The sequence below is a fragment of the Strix aluco genome, chromosome 4, assembly GCF_031877795.1.
Source record: "Strix aluco isolate bStrAlu1 chromosome 4, bStrAlu1.hap1, whole genome shotgun sequence".
NCBI classification, from domain to species: domain Eukaryota; kingdom Metazoa; phylum Chordata; class Aves; order Strigiformes; family Strigidae; genus Strix; species Strix aluco.
In genome coordinates, this window is record NC_133934.1 from 4634288 (window position 1) to 4657284 (window position 22997).

General features: G+C 38.2%; 2 protein-coding genes across 5 annotated transcripts in view; one reads left to right on the forward strand and one right to left on the reverse strand.

Annotated features, from left to right (window-relative positions):
- CTNNA2 (catenin alpha 2) overlaps nt 1–22997 on the forward strand; it is a 522682-nt gene that overhangs the window by 338440 nt on the left and 161245 nt on the right. The window contains exon 1 of one of the 4 annotated variants that reach the window (XM_074821832.1): nt 16771–16858. The exons of the other annotated variants lie outside the window; for them this stretch is intronic. The gene's annotated coding sequence lies outside the window, so the exon portion shown is untranslated. Of the gene's footprint in view, nt 1–16770; nt 16859–22997 lie in introns of those variants that run through there. 4 annotated transcript variants of the gene reach the window in all.
- Nucleotides 10924–16416, reverse strand: LRRTM1 (leucine rich repeat transmembrane neuronal 1). The gene has a single exon (XM_074821828.1). The coding sequence runs from the start codon at nt 15780–15782 to the stop codon at nt 14217–14219; it is 1566 nt and encodes a 521-aa protein (XP_074677929.1). The 5' UTR covers nt 15783–16416; the 3' UTR covers nt 10924–14216.

Consider the following 22997-nt stretch of genomic DNA (forward strand, 5'->3'; position numbering starts at 1 on the left):
ACAAAAAGCTTTTCCCATTTTCTGTTTTTTAAGTTAATTACTATTTTGCCATGGCAGGGTTGGGTGGGAAATGTATCTGTTGTTACCCTCAGCTTCATGGGGTTTTGATGAAGGCCATTGCATAGGCTGGAAAATTGGTGATGTTCACAGATTTTTAGGGAAATGTTTAATGGGACAGGGTCAGCTCTGCTGTAGACTTCTTGTACCTTTGTGGCGCAGCTGACCAGCACAGGAGCAGAAAATCCAGCCTGTTTCCAGCTTGAAAATGACTGATGACATGTGCCATTCATCAATCTGAAATGCCTGCCATGCATCCTCAGCACAATTAATCTGCACGTATGCTGGAAATCCAACACCTTCAGACCATGCTGGATTTCCTGTCTGCCTTCAATTCCAGGTTGAGCACGTGCACAATCATTTTGACACATCCAGATGAAATGGACTCTCAGGCCATACACTGGATGACAAAGGTGTCCGTGTTTCCATCCGGGATTTGCAGGCAAGAAATACATGAGCCTCAGATAACTCCTAATTCAGGGTGTAAAAAGCAACGGCTATCTCATGGTTTGATCTCAGTTTGATTTCTCCCTCCAGAGCATTAATGGCAGTTATATAGTGTATGTGTTGTCTGGGAAGAGTCTTCTGAACCTGACTGCATTTTTTAGGTCTTGTCACAACTCCTAGTTGGTTTTAGTAAGCATTTGGTGAAGTTTGGGATTGCAAAAAATAATCTTACAGGAAAAATTTTTAACGTTATATAATATATCCTGCTTTAAGCATTTCTAAGATGCCTCATACCAAAGCTCTTTTGTCTGTAGTGCATCATTGCATGCCGTTATTTTTAGCTGCGTGATTTAAAAATGTTACTGTAAAGACACTATTACACATTTTCTATATGTTTGTTGGTTTTGGTTTTTGTTTTTTTTTTTTTTAAAGTGCTCACAGGACTCTGCAATTTGTAGTTACAGTTTAATTAATTATTAGGCATATGTAACTGTCAATCAATAATTTAGATACTTCTGGCTCACAGTTTTTGGAATGGAGCTTGGTTTATGAAGAGTGAACAAATATACCATTCCATCTGTTAGCCGAACCACCTGGCACAAAATCATTTGGGGCATAATTATGTAGTTGGCAAGAGTTTCAAAAAATGTGATTTCTGGAGTTTTAAACCCAATTGATGCTTTACTTTGTAGTGATGGAAACCTGACTAATGCAACAAGGACCAGTTCTTTTTTTCACACCTCTGAATAAAATAACTTGTGTTCACCTTGCAAAAAATGCCTAACATCGACGAATATAGGAACCAAGAGACAGGCGTGAAATAATCCTGAGAGCCTAATCACAGGAATGGAATTGAAGCCGGTCTGTTATAAGCAGTTGAAAGGAGTCACGTAGGAGTTGCATCATTGTCCTTTTAATCTCTGTAGGAAGAGACTTGGGACAATTTGGGAAATGATTTTTCCTTCTTGATGGTAGTGCAAATGTTTTTCTGAACTCTGGGTTTTACAAGATTGCTACATCTGCAAATCTATTTTCCTATTCTTTCAGTGATAAAATTTCTTTAATCCTCTGGAAGCACAGAATACACACGTAAGAGACAGCAAATATTATTTGAAATATAAAGAAACTTTCTCTTTTTAACTCCTGGAAGGGGAAAACAAACTCATGCAAGGTTAGCTATAGGTTAAATAAAACTTCTGAAGTAGGAGCAAATAGATACACCACTTAAAAAGAAAAATAAATTGCTCCAACTAAGTGTTTACTGCTGGTTGCAAGCAGTCTTTAAGTGTACATACACTATATATTGTAAAGCTGCAGCTGAGACAAAGCTGATTTAATGGTGTAAGGTGAGTAGTGTTTGTAAGGCACACCAGGATACTTAAACAGGTAGTTAGCATAAAACTTAGTCCTTTTTTACTAAAATCTGTGAGAATGTCAAACAGAACCTGGGACCTTGCTTTGAAGTTTAACTGTTTGCTGTTGTTCAGAGCATGTGGTCACACCTGAACAACTCGTCCTTCTGTATGTTACAGAAAGACACAGGTAAAAATTTGCAATTGAAAATGCAAGGAAATTAGGTTATTGAAGAGGGGTCTTATTTATGAGTAAGAAACACCTGCTCAGAATTGTTTGCTTTGTTGTTTTCTTCCTTATGGTAAATCATTGGCTGGCCATATTTTAGTGTCTGGGGAGGGAGCATCCTTAGTTTTAATTCTTTGCATGGTTAAAGCCATTCAGTTATCATTCAGTGTAATTAAATGACTTTTAAAATTTAATTTTAGTGAAGGGAAAAATGATCTATCATTAAAATTTTGATTGAATGTTGTTTGGTTTTTTTTTTTGTTTGGTTGGGTTTTTTTGTGGCAGATATTGGGGAAGAGCCTTTGAGATAACTTTAGTAATAAAAAATGCGTCTGGTAGTCTGTCAAATGTGTTATCTGTAATGAAAATAGAATCGTTGATATTGTTAATTAATAAGTGATGAATTAGTCTGGAACCTGACACTTAATTTGCCCCAGTAATGGCATTCAAGAGAAATCACAGATTACACTAGGCTGCCATTCTCAAGAAGTCCCTTTTTCTTCAGTTTGTAGAAACTTATGGTTCTTCAGCTAAAAATCAGGATTTGGCTTTTGTCTACTGTGAGGAGAAATCTAGGAAAGAAATAAGTATTATTTGACAGAGTAAGATTGAGAAGAGTAAGTTCTGTGTATGAAAATTTGCATTTCCTATATGAAACTGAACATCTTATTGCACTCAAACAGTGGATAAAGAATTCCCACCCAGTATCAGGTGCTCAACCAAATACTCCAAGTCACTCACTTGCAATCACTTCTGTAATTGCCAGAAATATGTGTATGCCTCTCTGTAAGGCATAAGTGTTGGTGTAATTCTGTAAGTATTGGTGGAAAAACACATGTCCTTAGTGGAGCAGTCTGGATGTCTTCTTTCCATATTGAGCAGAGAAACGGTTTTCTGTAGGTTTCCCTGTAAGCTTTTCCTTCCACTTGCACCCATCCCCATAGTACTTAAGTGCCTTTTTTTATTTTTCAAATTGTCTGTCCAGTTCCTTATATTTTTTATTCTTGAAACTGTCTTGACAGTGGGCATTATGAATACAAGTGTTGTCTGAAATTACATCACTAAGGGATAGACTATCAAACTTGCTCTGACTGTGGATAGTAATGAATTAATTTTATGCTGGAAGAGCAAATTGCTTACATTATTACATACAAACCATTTGAATAATCTGTTTTCTAAATATTTTTAATTAGGTAGAATTATTAAGACACAGTGAAAATGGGTTCATTTTTTAAATTTAAGACATGAGAAGTCAAACTGTGATTTGTTTGTTGTGTTATTCTTTAGTTTCAGTTGAACAAATTAATAACAACATATTAAAATTAACATAAAAATGCTAGCTCTGAACTCCATCTAAACTAGTATTCAGTCTTTGCCAAAAGCCACTGTAAGAGACAGCAAGGAGCAGTCTCAGATGGTTAACAGGTAATTTCAGAATAACCTATAGAAGGGCAGTAACCTTGCTTTAATTATTAAAATGCGTAGAAGAATGTGTTACACGCCTTAATTCGAAACACATTCTTGGGCAGTTTCTTAGCAAATCACTTGTAGAAAGGGTTACTTAATTTGTCTGTCTGATACATAAATTAACGTATATCTAAAAAAACCACTAGTAAGGATGGCATTTGAAGCAGAGATTGAGAAAATTGAAGTGATGGAAAGATTTTGAAAGAACTTAATCCCTTGCTACTTCTCATCTTCCCTATAGCCACAGCCTGTTACACCAGAGTGTATAATCTTGAGGATGTAGTAGGCTCCCTGAGAGTGCAACCAAGGGATGTTCACTTCTGCTCCAAGCCACCAGGTTTCTTCTGTTTGGGTTTTTTTCAGTGGAGAACAGGAACTTAAGCAAAATGTACAGGCTTATCAAAGTGTTTGGTGTTACCTCAACTATAAACAGAGCACAGCTCCCTTTCGGTCCTCAGCAGCACCCCTCAATGCATCCAGCTTAGCATCTCTGCTCCTTCAGGCCACAAAATGCTTTGGGGTAGGATTGTTAAAAGACAGGAACAGAAAATGATCTGTTATATTGCATCATTCAGAGAAATTGGTAAAAGTGAGGATTCTTCCAATTTTTGAAAATGTCCTGCAGAAGACAGAAGAAGGAGTAGCTGACCAAGAAGAACCTGTGTGTGTTTGAAACGTGGGGATGTGAAGGGATCATCTGGCCTCAGTTTCTCCAGGTGACTGTAGCCATGCAGGTTGGTTGGAAACTGAAATTCTGTGATTGGTCCATGAGTAGCAAATTAAAAGGACTGTTTCCACTGCCTGGTGTGTCTTGTCCCAGATGCTGTTCCTAAAAAAGCACCTTTTTTAATCTGTAAAGTGTTAGGGATGTATGTACAAAATTAATTCAATATTCCCATTTCTGTACAACTGTTCCTTTTTTTAATGCCTACTTTTTGCATCAGTGATGTCTTGTACAATGAGTTCCAAAGTTTATTTTTTACTTTATGATTATTTCTGATGCTAGAGTGTGAATGAGCCCCTGTCACACTCCATATCCTCTTCTTGGAGGTAGGTAAAAACATATCACAAAAAAAAATTACCTGTGCTGTAAAACAGCTTCTGCGCTAAGTAATGACAAGAAACAACAAAGAAATACGGCAGGCAGTTTAATGAGGAATAGCAAATAATAATAATAATAATATAAAGTGAAGCAACATAAATTTGTGAGGGGAATAAAAAAGAGGGGGCGTGTGCTTGTTTTAAAATCAAGTGCCAGTGTATTACCTTTCCCGTGCGTGATTTTATTTTTGCAATAGCCCTATGTGGACTGGCCACTAGAGGGGGAACGGATACAGGTTTTGCCGTTGTGCTGCAGTTGTAAGTCCAGATTCTTTGCCTCTCTCCTTACATACAAACTTTCCCAAGTCATTCATCCTTTCACTTGTCAGTCGCTTAGCCTTATCTAGCAGTTCTATCCTTTCCTAACTTATGTTTAACAGAACCGGGGACTGGTTTCTAACTGAAGGCACGGTACTGATTTATATCAAGCTATTTAATTTCTTGAGAGCTGTTCCATTATGTATACATTTGAGATATTATTCCACTTTTCTTTTTTTCTCCTTTTTTTTTTTTCTCTGCACACTGAGCAGAGATTTTCAGTGCAATATCCAGATAGAAAGTTGTCCAATTGTTGCGTATAACTTACATCACCAAGGCACAGATGAACAGTTTTCCTTTTATCTTGTCTTTTGCTTTTGTTTGACAATTCAGAATTTCATCCATCAAAGCTTATATAATCTTCAGCCTTTGGAAGTCCCTTTGCACATCCTTATGATTTTCATTACTTTTTGTGATATAAATAATCTGTCATTTGAAAAATGCCGTACATTCTCTGATTGTAGCTAGGATGATTCAGCAGCCCTGGACTTGGGACCATACTGCACTCAATATTTTCACTGTATTGAGTAAAAGGCCTCTATATTTTGGGGCACTTAGCTAGTTTTCTGTGAGCATGTAGCTTATTTATGGGAAACTGAATATCTTTTCAAGGTGTTTTGTCAAAAGGTCTTTAAAAGTCCGAATATAAAATTACCTTTTTTTTTGTGTATCACTTTGCTGATATTATGCTCATCCAAAAGGACTGGAGTTTATTACAGAAACATGATGTTACTCCACAGACGACCAGTCAATTTATCCCTAGCGAATGTTATTATAGACCTTAATAAATCTTGAAACAAACTTAACAGTTACTGAGGTAAGACTTACTGGTCTGTTATGATCATCTCTTATCAACTCTAAAATAGGGGAAGTCAAGTGTATTTTAGTTATTCAGGTTTTGGTGCAACATTTACTAGAAACCTTCATTTTTCGCTAGCTCCTCCACTTCACTTTTACACTTCTTTTTTTTTTTAAATTTCTTGACAAACACCATTTGGTTGTCCTGTTTTGTTGTTTTAAATGCCCTAGTGCTTTACACACTTTAACTTTTATTTCCCAATTACTAACATCAGTATTACCTAGAAACAATAGATCTGAGATGGATTTTAGTGTTTGTTTCGAGTTTGATTTTCCAGGACTTATTCATCAAGTCCTCATTAAGAGTTATCATTAACAGCCATAGCTTGACTCCTTTGCTAATGAAAAATGACAGATTGGGGCTAGATTATTCTACATCATGGGAAAACATAACCAGGGAAAAAAGGGAAGAGTTTTCAACTCCCTTTTTTATGAGAGATACACGGTGTAACTTCATGAAACTACTTAAAGGAACATTTTGGGAAGATCTTTGTTCCACTGGCTAGAATAACCCAGTGTAATCTCTAACAATTGCTGGAATCAGGGAAATGCATACACAGAACCAATACAATAGGTTTACTTCAGGCTGGAACTGCTACCCATCAAAAAGACATCTATTAGTTTAGCATTTTGTCATCAAATATCACCGCAGTGCTTTGTTATTCCTTGATGAGTTTCTCCTGTGTTGGTTATCGCCTAAATCTTTTTGTCATTAATCTGCTATGGGCACTGTCCCCTTTTCACTTTTCCCATTTATTTTTTAGCAGTTTCTATCCCATGTAATTCACCATTTTGCAGTTGATGCTTGATGCCCTCCACCTTCTGCAAGCTTAAGCATTGTCCCATGCAGTGTTTTTTTGTTTGATGGGTTTTTTTTCCTCATAGACAGTATGTCACATTTCTTCTACTCAATTATTGTCTCCATTATTTCTTTGTCTTTCAGGCCATAAGATTCACATTCAATTTATTAGACTACAGCAATTACATAATAAATTCATTACATCCAGTTGTTGTTTGGGAATTCGATCTGACAGTAGCATTGGGTTCTGGGCTGTTTGTAAAGGTAGTTACAGCACAAGGGGAAGGTTTGTGAAGATGGAGGCAGCTGCATATGCCGGTAAAAAAATACAGAATATTCAATATGGAGTGACATTTACATGAAATTAAGGTAAACATTTGACATGTGGTGGCCTCTTTAGCATGGGGATTGCAAACCTTTCAGCAGCAGCCACAAATTTCTGTTTGCTGTTGAAAAATTGCTTTGGGAAATAATCTGGATCAGAGAAGTAAATTTTCTGTCAAGATAAACTTTAGTAAGGAGCCAAGTTTAAAAAAATAGAGGAGGGGGGGAAATCCCTAGGTGTTTTATCTCATTATTATTAACATTCTTTAATATTTACCAGGCTCTTTTAGCAAGCCAGACTGTCAGTAGAGGCACTGAACCACAGAGACAGATTCAGGTTTACTCGCGGGAGCTCACTTTACCTTTCGTCTTGCAAAGAGGGTTGATAGCAGATGTGTTTCAAAGGGCTGGCAGTTGTTAAAAGAACCAAAACCTCTGGAATTCAGTAGCTGTGGACTGTTCTTGCAGTCTAGTTTGGGATTTTCAGGGTTTCCCTCCCCCCCCCCCCCTTTTGTTTCACTCTGCCCGTGAAGTTCTGGGAATGAGAAATGGAAGAGTGGGTAAGAAGAGATAAAAATTAGGGGGAAGGTATATATTTTAAAGCATATTCAGAAACCTGTTTTCAGTTTAGAGTCCCCCAGCTGTTAGGAGGATGTTTGCTCATACCTTACTGTAACTACAGGGGTACAGAGGTGTGCTACTGCAGGGAGATTTGGTCTATATAATCTGCATTGCCCTCACTGAATAAGACCCTAAATCAATTTGATATACCCACGCATAATTTTTTATCTCATATTTTACTGAAAATACAATTTTTAGTCCTCTTTCTGGTGCCGTGCTCTGCTTTGCTATTAGGAGAAAGGTACATCATGAAAAAGACCAGAACAAAGTTTGTAATAAATTAACGACTGGGCTTACTGTCTAACCATGTCAGTCAGAGAAATCTGCTGTGCTTAAAATGGTAATTCAGTGATGAAGTAGGTTCTTATACTTACCTATTACCTTTGAAATCTTGGACTTAGTCTTTGTTAGCTCAGAAACAGAACCGAATTGGTCATGTTCCCATAGCACCCGTGTTGAAAGACATCTTGCTGGCGGTAGTTACTGTGTCTGGTGAGGATGTGAAGAACATGAGAGCAGTGAAATGGTTTAAAATAAAAAGTGCCTTAGCAGAATAGTAGGTGCTGTTTGCCAAGCACAGGCGCACATAATATTATCCTTTAGCCACTGCCAATTCTCTCTAATTTCTATAAGTGATGTACATATTTGGATTTTTGGGAAGGGGAGAAAAGGTGTAAAGCTGGTGTTTATTTTAAACTGAATTTCTTCCCTTGTAATGCACATCTGTGTACTTTGAGCTCAAACTCCTTTCAGTGCAGCCTGTTACATTTGACTGTCTCACCCAACTATCACACCAGCAAAGGCGAATAAGAACAATAATTGCTTTAAAGGTTGAATAATTGTGTCTGAATGCCAACAAGTGACGTTATCTTTATAACAAAAACAATTCCCCTGTTCTGACGGAAATACAGATTTCATTGCAAATATGTTCACTTTAAAGCAGACACACTGCAATAAAATTACAGTGCTTTGCAGCATTCATCTCGGATCTTCACAGCCACCCACCCAATTACAGGCTGTGTCTTGCCAGCAGAAGATTGTTGCTTAGTTTCTGTAATATTTTTGTAGCCTTGCTTTTCCTCTACATAACTTTAGAGGTAGACTGTGCTTACTCCTTTCCTTTCACCATGTTTTTCTCCTGTAAAAAAAAAAATAATTGGCTGGTATGGAAAGTCTTTCGCATGGCTCTAAATGTAAATTTTTTCCTACATAGAAGATACTCTGAATAGTTGTTTCTAATACCTTAATAGCTCTGGTTTATGTCAGTAATTATATGAAAGGTTAATCTTTAAATCACCAGCATTTCCTAAATTCCTAATCAACTTCATGCTTGGAAAGGAACCCATATAAATGCTCAATTTGTTAATATTAGACTGGGTTGAGCAGGTCAAGGAAAAGTATAACCTTGATGCATAATGATAAATTGAACGCAGCAAAAATATCTCAGATCTGTTTGTGATAATAGCTGTGAATACGAAAGCTGAATATGAGGGAGAATGAGTGTGGATATAATTAGCAGGAGAATCTGCTATAGCTCAAGATCACCCCTCTCTCTAAATGAGCGTTTCTTAAGGGATGTGGGAAAAAGGAGATATTTTGGGTAGAAAAGTCTGATTTTCTAGAAAGTCTGTGGTGAACTGTGACTAGGATAGCTAAGAAGTTCGGCCAAAAAAATTTGTGGAAGAGGCATGGTGCAGGAGTTCAGCGAACAAAATGATGGATGAGGGGGACATTGCGCTCCCAGGGAACAGGGAGTTGGCAGAGGAGATTACAGGGTTGTGTGCGCGCGCGTTTGGGAAAGCATGTCCGTCTGCGCCTCTGGAAATGAGAGAGAGTGTGTGCGACTGGGAGTTTGAAAAGGCAGGGGGAGAGAGAGAGATGCTGGGCATCTTTCTTAAATCTCTTCTGTTGTCCTTGCCACAGTCTTAATGTGGGAGGTAAAGGCACAGCAAAATCTCATTTCCCATGTGTGCACAGTAGTCCCCTCGCCTTCACACCGGTTCTTGTCTTCCCTTTCATCCTGTCCCCTCACCCTTTCCTTTTCTCTTTCTTGCTCAGTAGAGCTATTTAGTGTTGTACCCTCCTTTCCAGAAGCTGTTTCATCCCTGCTTGCACAGTTTTTAAAACTGCTTTCTCCACCCACCTTCAGTCTTGCTTTTTCATCTGTGCTAGTCCTTTAGATTTAGCATCTTCAAAAAAGAAAAAGCAAAAGAATCCAGTAACAACCTGATTTAGTTGTCGTTACTCCAGTCTTCTCTCTCATCTTTTGTCCCCTCTTAATTTCTTTTATTATTATTGCTGTTATTATTATTATAGCACTAGAAATAAGCTTCCTAATTACATACTCCCTCTTAGTTGCCGTTCAGAATACCATTGGAGAAGCTGGGGGGAAGGGAAGGGATATTCAGAGTGTCCTTTTGCTAATAATGCAGAATGAGACACATACAAGAAACAAATTTAGTCCATCTCAAAAGCAAATGAGGGGCTTTTTATCAGAACCAAAGAAAATGATCAAATAGGCTCATTTCAAGTGTCCCTCAATGCCTCAGCCATAAAAACATACAGAATATATTAAAGCATACAAAAATATCCTTAGGTATCATTAATGCTCTTTCTCTAGCAGACGTATGCAAGGCAGTTATGAACCAGACATGGGACTGCATCTTCAGACTGGTACAGAGCGTCTAGTTATTGCTGTGCACATGGAGGAACAGGTCATCCCCTTGGTCTAACCCCTTGCAGTACTCAAACAGTATGGTAAAGGAGGGAATTTGCAGCTTTAACACAGAATTTCTTTGTATTTTATATATTCAGGCCAGAAACAGAATGTGGTACATTAGCATTGATTCTGTGGTTTCATATCACTTTTTTTTTTTTTTTTTTTTTTTACGTAGTACAGAAAGGAAGGAAAAAAGACAGAAAGGAAAATAAATCATCCCTTATATACATTCAAAGCATACACAGCAACAGTTCCTTCATCACTGGGTGCACTGTGAGTGTGTATTGATGTTAGCAGCAAGAGATTGCATATTAGAGATCTATAACACTGGTAGTGTTAACCATCCTCCAAAAAGGTAGCTCTTTTGCTTGCCTTTCACCCTGTCTTGTGAGTTAAAAGACACTTAAATATAAAGAAAATAATGTTAATTACCTAATTATAAAAGGGAGATTAGTCCTATTAGGTGGAACATTAAAAGGGGAATATTTAAAATATTTTCCTTCCTTCGATATTCCCCAAAGGTCTCCTGAACAAAAAACTGTCACAACTAACCCCAAAAGCATCTTTTTTTTTTCTCTTCTTCCTTTTGATTTTGGAGCCATTTCGTAAGCCAGAATAAGGGCATCAAAGAGAGGGAATGACATATCTCTGGACAGTTGGTGAACATGAAATTTGGAAGAAAATTTGTCCCTGCAGTTGCTATAAAGGCAGTACAAATATAATAACTCTCATATATACCAATGCAAGCAGCCTGGAGCAGGATGAATAACTGGATTTGCAATAGCTGGATTGAAATGAAATACTTGCTCTTTTATTTCTTTATTACCCACATATTTTTCATGTAAACTTTCAGACTAGATGTGGGCGCCCTGTGGATTACCTTCATGCCATGTAATAGCTCTTTCCACCAGTAAATATGCAGAGGGTATTGAGATCTCCAGATACCTTCTGGAGATCATTAGGAGGTTTTCTCTAGAAGATATTTCCCTTAGAAAATATTTCTGCATGAAAAATTTTAAATATATTGTTTTCAGAAGTTTAATAAGTGCTGTACTCTATATAGAGGATCCATCCATCATCCTGCTAAGGGTGGCAAGTCATTGGTGGTCACTACCTCTCTTCAGGAGAAAAGGCAACAGGCAATACCAAAATCAGCTCTCACTTAGGAAATCACTGCACCTTTAAAGAAAAAGGTTTTGTTCACTTTACTTGAGCTGTCAATGCAAGATGCATGAACCACAGAGGTGAATAAATTCCAAAGGCGGAATTGCTCACGTCTTTGCAAACGTAGCTTGAGGTTGCTAACACCAATAAACAGCAGGAATAATTCCAGAAGGGTGCAATCACTAGTGTGTTTAAAATACAACCCACAAATATGCTAAAAATACATAGAAATACAACCACGGGATGATTGTCGGTGTCAGTCTTGCATCAGATTTACAGGGGCAAAATCATGACTGCACTAATGCGTTTCCTTATAGCAACAGGGGCTCACTATAGAAATAAAGCTAATTCACTTTTTTTTAACCATATGCAGACAATATTTTAACAATCTTGGTTGGTTTTGGAGGCTTCCTGGCAACTAGCTGTAATCAGTCCTTCTGGCTGCAGTGCTGCATGTTGATTTGAGGAACATGTAGCGTAGTCCAAAGTTAGAGAGCCAATTTTTCACAGTTAAATTCCCTATTGATTTCAGAGAAGGGCTTAATGGGGAAAATACATATAGGTTGGCCCTCAGTTAGCATGGCATAAAGTATTTTCTCTTAAAATATGATCAGGCACCCAAAGAGACAAGGGGCACTGTACCTACTCTCTGCCCTCACTGTTAGGTTTGTACATGGACACTCAACCCCTCAGGTCACTTGGGAGCTTCAGGATGGATCAGGCCCTTGTGGGTCTGAGGCACAGAAACAGAGATGTGCATTTGTTTCAAAGGAGAAAAGCCTGCTTTTAACAGTGTTAGCTTGTTTCAAAGCTGTGGGTGAATTTTCAGTGGCATTAGTAAAAAAGCAGTTGATTTTCATTAAATTTTCTGTGAAGAAGTCCTCTCCCAGTACATAATGTCATTGCTTTCACAGGTGACGTTATAGTCTCACTGGACACAAATTTTGATTAAAAGGCTATGGTCATATTTAATATTAAACAGGATGAGATATACCAAATAGAGGAAAATAAGTTCTGACTCCTTAAAAATAGTGACAGTCAGAAAAAAATATAAAATTCATTCTTTACATTCAAAATTAATGGCTAAAACCTGTTGTGCCGGAAAAAATGGTTTAAAAAATGGTTTATTCTGTGCCTATTTTCTGCTTTATAAGTCTGCTGTAGCCTTTTAAGAGTAGGTGGCACTTTGATGCTATAAAAAAGAAAAAAATCTGTGTTAAATTAAAATATATGTTAGATTTCTGAATTTTTCCTCTATTGGTGGTAACCTAAGGATAGAGAAATATGTACAAAGCATAGAGATGTTGCCCAAGTTCATTATCCATAACATTTTATTAGCATGTAATGCTGTATGAAGAAAATTTCAAGATGCCTGATGTTATAAAACTACCTCATCTTCATTAGTATGAGAGGAGTTGTTGAAAATATCAGTCAGTAGGTTGTTCACATACTGGAATGAAAAATCCAAAATACAAGGAAAGGAAGCCTTTATTTAAGGGCAATCAAATAAAACAGCTGTGTGATTCTACATTAGTAAATCACTGCTCATATCCATCAATTCCATTTATCAGTCATTAGTAAGGAGGGTTCGTATGCTTTCAGCCTCTGCAGGGATTTTAGAGTCGTTTTGTTAGTGAAGGCTGGTGGTGAAAGTGAGGGACACGAGATAGGCTTTGCTAGCAGTTTACTATAGGACCCTGAAGTAATAACTCTCTGTCTTACTCTGAGAGTGTTACAGCCAAGGTTTTACTCTTGAAAGACACACAGGTTTCACCACTGAGAACCAAATAGCTTTTGCTCTTCTCCATTCACCATGGCACCACAGTGCACAAAGCAAGGGTGTCTTTGCTCTTAGCATATGTCAAAACAAGCATAAAAGTGGGAAATGCTAGTAAAAGCCCTTAAATTTAGAATTTATTTATTTTTGTTTTAGAGAAAATGATGATGAGCACATTTTGGCAGTGTTTCAGTTTGGGTTTTGCTGTTTGTTGGGTTTTTTTAGTGAGATTTTGCAATATGATCTGTTTTGATACAAAATACTTTTAGGGGTTACGATGCAGTTTTTATGGATCTTACAGCAACTAACAAGTGAGCTGTGCTTAAAAATCCTCAGAAATCCTGTCCCAAGGACACAGTCAAAACTTTAGCCTTTCTGAGGTGCACTGGCTCCTTGTTGTACTGACATCCAGTTACAGGTAGCACATTAACAAAAATATAATTCCAGTGTCATGCTTCATATCTTCAGTAACATGATGTAAGTGAATGTGTACTAATTACAATGTGAAGCCACCTGGTTACTTTTAAGTTTTCTATTTTACGTGGCTTCTTTGCTCCTAGACTTTCATTTCAACACTCAGTATGAAGAGAAAAAGAGGTTAAACTGTTGCATTTTGTATACAGGGAACAATTCATGTAATATACACCAGTCTGTAAAAACTGTAAATGCTATTTTTTTTTATTTTAAACAGTTTTCTTAGTTTACAAAAGATCAATAATTGGTACCTTTTTACACTCTCAGTTTCCTGAATATTGACAGATCTTCAAAGGGAGTATTAGCATATGAAATCTTAAGATTGACTGTCCTGAAGGTTTTTAAGACACGATAAAGCTAAAATATCAAGTCTTTTAGACAGCCCCTCTTAACAATTTCGGCAGAGGAGCGCGTCAGAAATCACCAGCAAAGCACAGCAACCCCCCCCGTGCCACTGTCTGCCTGCACGCTGTTATTTGGTTGCACACTGTTTAAATCCCCAAGGAAAATCACACCTCGCATTCCCTCGCTGGCTGCTGGTGACAGGAACAAGATCCGTACTCATTAATGATCACCAGGGCTCCCTCAATGTGGTTGGGTTTGTAATCAACGTAATACTCCTGGGCTGACATGGCAGCCATTTGATGCATGGTCTGTTTTTGCTTCTGCTTTCTGCGCTGTGTTACAAAGCACTGTCTTAGTTGCCTTAAGCTGGCTGGAAAGCACTTCCAGGAGACGTACAACACTAAAACCACAATGAGGAAGGAAAAAATGAGTGCCATGGTCCCCGTCACCACCTTGTGAATCTGAACGGCGTTCTCCGAGTTCTCGCCGGGCATGGTCACGGTTATGGCGTATGTCGTTTGGTCCCCTTCGCTGTCCTGCACGTCATACGTGGCGGTGGCAGAGCCGTAGCTGAACGTTTGGTCGCTGTTGTTCGTTACCGGGGAGAGGGTGTTAACGCTCGTTGGATCTGCCGCGTCTTCACACAAGTGAAAAGCGTACACCGCGTCCAAAACATCCTCGCCCTGTGCGTAGTCAGGGGTGGCACAGAGCAGATTGCTGTCGTAGCGACCCTTGAAGTTGCTCAGCCAGGAGGCCAGGGCGCAAACGTTACGGCTGCAATCCCAGGCGTTTGCAGAAAGGCTGATGCTAGTGAGGGACTTCCAGGAGTCGAGGACTCGGGAGTCGATGTAGGTCAACCGGTTGGAGTCCAGCTGCAGGGATTTGAGGTGAGGTACACTTTCGAAAACATGAGGTTCGATGTATTCGATTTCGTTGCCGGAGAGATCCATTTTTTCAAGTTGCCATATCCAGTCCAAAGTGTTTACTACGATGGTAACTTTATTCCTTCGCAAGCAGAGAGAGTGCAGGGAGATGAGCCTGGGAAAATGGGCTAAATTCACTTTCACCAAGTCATTGTGCTCAAGGTGCAGCTCAGTGAGTTTGAACAAGCCTGCAAAAGAGTTTCGAGCCAGGCTCTTTAACTGATTGTATCCTATGTCTAGAAACTTCAGGCTGCGACAGTCCTGAAAAATTCTCACTGGCACGAACTTGATGGCGTTCGACCGCATGTGCAAAGTTGTTAGTTTTCTCAGCCCGTGAAACAGGTCAGGCTCCAAAGACTGTAGGTTGTTGTATGATAAATCCACACTGCGCAAGTTTGGCATGGGTCGGAAAGTGGTGTTGGGCAGTTGGGTTATTTTGTTGGAACTCAGGGTGAGCTCTTTAACTCGCCGCAATTTTTGAAAGGCATTCCCCTCCACTGAGCAAATGTGATTGTGATCCAGATAGAGCCACGTGAGCTGCATTAACCCTGTGAACTGTCCATCATGCAGCTCTGAAAGGCTGTTGTACCGCAGAGACAAGCCCATCATGCCCGACAGGTTGCGAGGCATCTCTGTAAGATTCAGTGATTCACAGTACAAAAGCCTGCCCTCACACCGACATAGCTGTGGACACCCACTATTCACGGCTGGAAGCATTTTAGAAAAGATACCCAGCGTACACAATATCAACCCCGGGGGCTTCCTCAGCAGCCAGTTTAAACAGAGACCAATAAGAAGGAAATCCATTAGCAAGAATATTTCCAAATATGCTTGAGAATGTCCATTGAATCTTTTCAAATTCTACATCATATTTTATTTAAGGGAAAAAAAATTAAAACCAAAACAAAGCCAGAAAACCAAAGCAAAACAGCAAACAGAACAAACACAGAGGCAAATATTTCACTTTACAGCATGCAGGAGCTGTGCAGCATTAAAGTTCACAGACATTCAAAGGTAAAATGATAGTGATTTTGTTCATGTTAAATGCTGCAGCAAAGAAAAAAAAAATCTTTCTTCATGAAAGAATTTAATTAAAAAGTGTCTTACCCACCCTTTTCCAGAGAGTGACAACCTCCATTCAGTTGCTTCCTTTGTGTTTGGACTAATTATATGCAGAGCTAAAAAAGACCCCTCTGTGCTACAAATTCAGTCCCTTTCAATTTTGTGCAAGGCTGGCAAGCTCACAATGTCTCACTTCGCTTCTGCTCAAAGAGCGAAAGGCTTGTCCAGCTAGCTTTTTAGCTGACTCCTAGGACCTGCAAGTTTCAGAACTATGTACATGAGCTTGATCTTCTCCTTCTCCCTCTGTCCTTTTCTCTGCAGTTAACACTGTGGCGTGAAAAAAACTCCAAACTCTTTACTAACGACTCCACAGGATTTGTCAATCTGTTTAATGTCCATCATTTGCAACGACCATTGACCGGCACAACCTTTACTCCATAGAGAGATTACCATTCATTCACTGACCGGCTAAGGGTAGCTTTATTTCCCATTCTTTGTTCGCTTTGCTTGTTAGGTGATGCTTAGAGCAGAGAGAGACAGCAAGAATCCCTTCCCTTCAGCTGAGCAGTGTGTTGCTAGAGCATGCAGAGGCACCCAGTGTTCACTGAGTGTCGTAAGCTGCTCAGGATTGTACGCCTGCACTGTGCATCTCAGCCATGGGCAGATTGAAAAGGGGTGGGCATAAAACCAACATTTGAGCGAACCAGGAAAGTAATATATGCTCTTTGATGAAATGGAAAATACTTTAAGCCTATCTCGCCATTTCTCAAACGGGCACGCACACACAGCCGCACAAATCATCAAGAGCGAGGCAGTGCTAAGTAGGAAGCTTGAGAATTAGGATGCTTTTTTTTTGCTTTTGTTTAAAGTCTGAATTTATAAACTATTAGCTGGGAGAGGGAGATACTTGATTTCTTGGTTTGGGAAGGAATTCGTAAACCAGTATCTTTGGATTGCTTTTTCTCTCTAATTCTGATGATGAGATTTGCCTTTTGGAATCTTGGGGTGGGGGAGTGGGGGGGGGGAATGTGTTTTTCTTCTGACATTGTCTAAATAGAGCATGATTTGAAATTCTGTGCATTCTTTCTCATAGAAATGCAGCCAGAGCTCTGCAAATAGGAATGTCTGGTTTCATATAAGCTTTAATTACATTTGGTCTTTTTCCATCCTGCATATTTTGTGTGTGTTCAGCACATGCCTTTCCTAAAGGCTTTTTCTTCTTTTTTTTTTTTTTTTTTTTTTTTTTTTTTTTTTTGCAGTGTATGCTACGGCACACAAAACTATAATTCTTGCAGCATAAAGATTACTGTGCTTTTGGAATGAGATCAATGTATAGGTTACTCTGACCATGTTGACAGCATGCAAAGAAAGGGTTTAAAACCCGGTTAGTTACTAAGTACTGCAGATTGTGCTGGGTTTTGTTCCGTGTACCAAAAAAATCCTTGCCTGATAATTTGCAGTCCTCATTATCTATGGGAAATGCATCGACAATGAGCTCTCTCTGTAATTTTTACTGACTGAAAAATATACGATACTTCTGACAGGAAAACGCTGGCCATCTTTTCCTATTATGAAATAGAGTCTAAAGCCTGTGTGCTGGTGAATGCGATCAGAGCTGACAGCTCACAATTCTGCATGAATTCTCTGTGAAGAAGTTTCACAGGGAAATACAAGTATTGCAAGAGATTGTGCTCATTCTAAGTCAACATCGGTTGTGAAATGCTGGAGGCAGGGCAAAACTGTTGCATTTGCTTTCTTTTTCACAACTATATTAATTTTTTTAAGAAAATCTTTTTGAAGTATCTGTTGCAGAGCTGTGAAATCCTGGTGCTGTTCGTTGGGTTTGAGTGTGGCTGGCTGCTCTGCATGTGTGCTGGTAGAGATCAAGGAATGCAGTAATTTGATGCAGTAAAAGTTGTTTTACAGAAGTCCGGGAAAACTTAAGCTCTCGTGCATAAAAATATGTGAAGGTGATCCATTACAAATGTATTTGCTAAAAAAAGTTCTAAAATAAATGACGAATATAAACCACTTTGACTGCAGTTTCAAAACCTAGGAATCAATGTGCTTTTATGCTCCCAACTCAGCTATTTACTTTTTTCTGCTATTCACAGCCCTTGCATTTCAGTGGTCTCAAAGCAAAAATGTCATGCTTTAACCGTGTATGAACCTCTTATGTTTTAGCATTTGGGCAGGAAAGCTGAATGTGGATTTCCTCTCCCAGGATTATGCTATTTTATTCAAAGCAGGCTGTTTATGCAAGTGTCCACTGGTTGCAGTACACCTTAATTCTGTTTCTCAGTACACAAAGCAGGAGGAAAAGCAACAACAGAACCAAGAGAAAAAGCACTGAAGCAGAAGAGACTAAAAAAACCTTGCCCAAGAATATATTCCAGATTGCATTTCTGAATATTTTGATGCAATTAGCAGGGAAAAAAGTTTAAAAAGATGACTTGAACTTTACAGATACTGAAAAAAGCCTCAAAGCAATAAGGTTGTATCCCTTAAAAGACTGCAACCCTACCAGTCTTCATGGGGGAGGTCTTAATGCCTTCTCCCATATAGGAATGTGGGGAGAGATCTGCAACGGTAGCCCTAAAAATTTCAGCTATATCTTCGAGGAAAGCTGACATTTTCTGCAAATCAGATGATGATAACGATCACTTAGTTGCCATCTAAATGCTATGTAGAAGTGAAGAATTCCTCTAGCAGAGATGCAACTCCTTGATACATCACTGAAGTGAAGAGCTGAATACTTTTTTTCACTGCTGCTTCTTGCTATCACCTGGGCTGCAGCTTGGATCCTAACCAATCTGCCTGTTCCCACAATGGCATATAATCCATTGTCATTTGGTTTCCAGAGGTAGAAATTAGAGCAGACAGTAGCAAACTTATATAGCATCAGCTGGAAAACTGACAACTAGAATTAGGGACCCAGAAGTAATGGCCCTAAGCACACTATCTTGAAGCTTTGACAGAGGTCTATTGCATGAGAGACTCTGCTCTAATTTGTCCAAAATTTGTTTGCAAAAAAAAGAATCCAGGTAGTCTTAAAATGAGATACTTCAACATATGTTTGAGGCTGGGGTGTTGAGGCAGAGTAGTGACCAAATTCAAGAACCGTGGCACATGGATCTGAAAAGACAAACTTGAGTGAATGTATGCCTTAGCCCTGAAATATCTTTTGTAAATTTGTTTTTCTTCTATATTTTTGAAATGTACTTTTTTTGGCAATAAAACTAGGAAACCACTTTGAACATGATTGTAATGCAAAGGGCTTAATTTCCACTGTCTGAGCTGTTATCACAGCCAAACTGTTAAGTTTACACATTTTCTGAAGTTTCAAAGCCTCTGGCAAATCTCTATAAATTAGCGGATTTAAATTAACTTTATTAAATGTGCTATTACAAAACATTTTAAGAAGCACAAAGTAACTTTATACGTGTTTAAGGGAGACTGATTAAATCAATGTAAAGTAGGTTACAAGAAAAACATGAGTAAAGTTTCAGAAAGTTTAGCTGGGAAGCTATTTCTTGTGGCCATGACAAGTGTAATTCACTGACACCACCCTGCAGTGATTGTCAAAATTGTTGAGGCTGAAAAAGGAAAACATTTTTCAATGTATTTAGTCTACACATTTTTAATATTATGATCAGATTAATGTCACATATCATATAACTAGCCTCAGAATCATTTCATTCTTTCTAATTCCTTGTATTGCATGACATTACTGTTTGTACCTGGATATTTAACCTGTCTGAGTTTGCAATCCAGGGGTTAGGATAGAGTGAGTAAGATCAGAATCTGGCTATTAATGTCCAACTGTGCATATATATACCTGTTTTAATATATTAACCAACAAAATACAAAAAGACAAAACAGTATATTAAATATTGAGTGTATTTCTCCCTTCTGGTATTTTCTGAGTGGTTTCTATCACTATAATAAAAAGTGGGACTTTAGTGGTGATTTTAATTTCCTTTCATGAATGGACAGACTCAAACCTTGATCTTACATGGTAGTCTTTAATTTTCAAGTGCACTGAACCATGGCATTTTGTATAAAGGAAACATTTAAAAACAGAAAAGGGAAAAAAGAGACCCGACTTCAAGTAAAACAAATTAAATCTGCTGTTTCTCTAGTATTTATATCTTGGCCCTCCCTGCCATTTGGCTGTCTCTCCTTTCTATACAGAATTCAGGGTTTCAGCTGTTAAGAAGTCCATCACCTATATAACACGTCTCTTTTAGTAAATATTAAAATCACTATAATACCCAAACTTTTGACCAAAATACCTCTGGTGATTCACGATGTCAAAGTAATAATGATAACTAACATTAAATTATTGCAGTGCTGAACAGACACATTGGATTTGTTAATAACTGTAAATAATAGAAATTGTTATGTAAATCATCTTATTGTTTTTGACAATGTGATAAACACTTTTCTGTCTCACTGCAGTCACTCCATTCCTATCGTCAGCCACATTCAATAGCAGGTAGTCACGTACAGCTCTATAAAGACCTCTGTGCAGAATTGTCAATGCAGTGCGGAAATGTCAATTTTTAGGAAAATATATCAGTGCTAAAATGAAATGTCTCTCTCCTCCATTCATTACTGATAGATTACTTGAATAAACTAAAGAGTTACTGACTCTCTTAAGTAACTGTGAAATTACCTATGGATTTCTGGATGTGCTGTCAAAACTCTAGACAGTGTTGTTGGTTGTGAATGTTCAGGTAAAATGGAAAAATGATGACAAGTAAATACTATCCTTCTGTGATTAATCAACACGTTGTTGAAGATCATATAGCATCCTGGTTAAGCAAAGAGTGGTATGCCACAGTCAAGTTAATGGGTTGTTGGAACTCCTGGTTTACAGGGAAAGCGGAAATTTAAACCCTGATTTTCAGTTAAGTCTTGCTAATTTATATCTCAAAATGTCTTGGAAAGTCTTGGAGGAAGCATGTGTAGAACGCAATGATTAGCAATTTTAAAGGTTTTAGTTAGTCATATTTAACTGGAAATCAATTAGTTCCACCTTCAGAAATGCTAAGCTAGACACTCCAGAAAGGCTCATTTCAAGACCTTCCCAAGCATTCCTGGAGGTGCTAGAGAATGAACTGTAGTTGTTTTCCAATTAGCTTAAGAGCAGAGAGGGCCACGGCTTATCTTTGCCTTCTTCTACTGTTGATTCTTCTGTAAGGGTTATTTTTTAATAAACTATAATGCTAAATGGTCTTTTATTTGTGTTATAAGACTCCTTTTTACTGAAAGGATTCTGTTCTTACATGGATGTAGCTAATCCAAGATGCCTACTGACGACATTGCATCTCATGTTGGTTGGTTGGTTGGTTTATCTTGGTGTATTTATTCAGATTCATCAAGCCTGGGAGAGGTTGGGTGATGGTGCAACCATGAATATACCACAAAGTGATGGAATAGCAGGGTTGGCTATGACTGTGAAAAACCTCCCCCTGAAACCAAATGGGTTATGACCCTAAACCCATCATGTGTCCATGACTTACTGGCATTTTGTGTCCTTCTCCAGAATAACTCATGTGGCTCAGAAAGGTGGCAGGTGCCACCTGGGGATGCAGGCATAACCATGACAACAAACTCCTGCTATAGAGCAATAATTCGTGTTATATTGGGATAGCCTTCTTGATGCAGAACAGTTCACTCTTTTTATCAATGACATAACCTTAGTGGCAGTGAACAGTTTCCAGACTTTCAAGGTGTGGGAAGTAGAAAGAATTGAGAGGAATTTATAAAATCAATTATTAAAAGTTAAGATGAACAAGTTAAAAGCTGTTCCTGACCGTCTCCTGGAAAGCCTCTTTACAAATGGATGAACTGCTCTTGGAAAATTTTCCCAGAGCAGAAAATCTGTTCTCAGTATTAGACAATCAGTTGTTCTTAATCCATTTCTTTTGCTCCTTTCCAAATGTATTTTAAAGCGCAATCAGAAAAGATAACAAACCTTATGCTGGCCTTTGTAGACACATTATTGCAAGAAATATAGGTTGGTGGTAACGTTGGTGCTAAACTAGTATTTTGAAGTTGAATAAAGACTTTTATTGAATTCTCTTCCATCACAGAGGGTGCCATTTGAATTGACTCCGAAGGGAGTTTTACAGGCAAACTCTCCTTTTGGATAATGTTACCTAGAAATAATATAATTTGAAATGTTCTTAGATCTGACTCCTGGATTTACTGAAGACTTGAACAATATGAGCTAGATTATGTAGTCATGGAAATAGATGTTGGACTGTAGCAGAGTGCCTATAGCAAACAGGCAATCGGATCTTTGGCAGACCGTATTATTCTCAGTTGTGTGTGCTTCTTCATATATTTTGGCAGATGGAGAAGGCAGGATTTTTATGTTTCCATCCTTCTGCTCTGATGATATCCATAATCTGAAGGAAACCGCAAGCTGAAATTTCTTGAAGTCCTGGTTGTTTGTGTGTTGCATCTTACTGGGAGAGTAGAGGGAATCTGAATCATTAACTCATACCTAGAATTAATAATGCAGAATATGGGTTGAAGATTAACATTTTAGAGAGAAGTCATTGTGATTTTTGCAAACTTAAAAGACGACGGTTTGTTGACTACCTGAAATATTTATGGCTTCATTACGTATTATTTGCAACTGATGTAATGTCTAAGAGCAATAATCACGGGTCAGGAGTCCCAGAAGGACATATTTAAAGACATAACAAAAGATAGTCATGCCTTCTTAAAAAAGAGAATAACCTGACCTTTTTTTTTAAAAACAACTTAAAAATACTGAGGCAATACTGAACAGTTTCATATGGTGGGGGTGGCTTGTGTGTGGTTTATGTGTAATCTTAGAAACCCAGCTTTCTTAACAGCTAATTTAATTTTGTGAGATCCAATGGCAGTCTTTGAAATGTGCCTTCCTGACTCTTGCTCTGTTTTATTTCAATATATTTGTGT

Coding starts and splice junctions, on each gene's coding strand:
- LRRTM1 (XM_074821828.1), bottom strand. CDS start 15,782: ATGGATTTCCTTCTTATTGGTCTCTGTTTAAACTGGCTGCTGAGGAAG.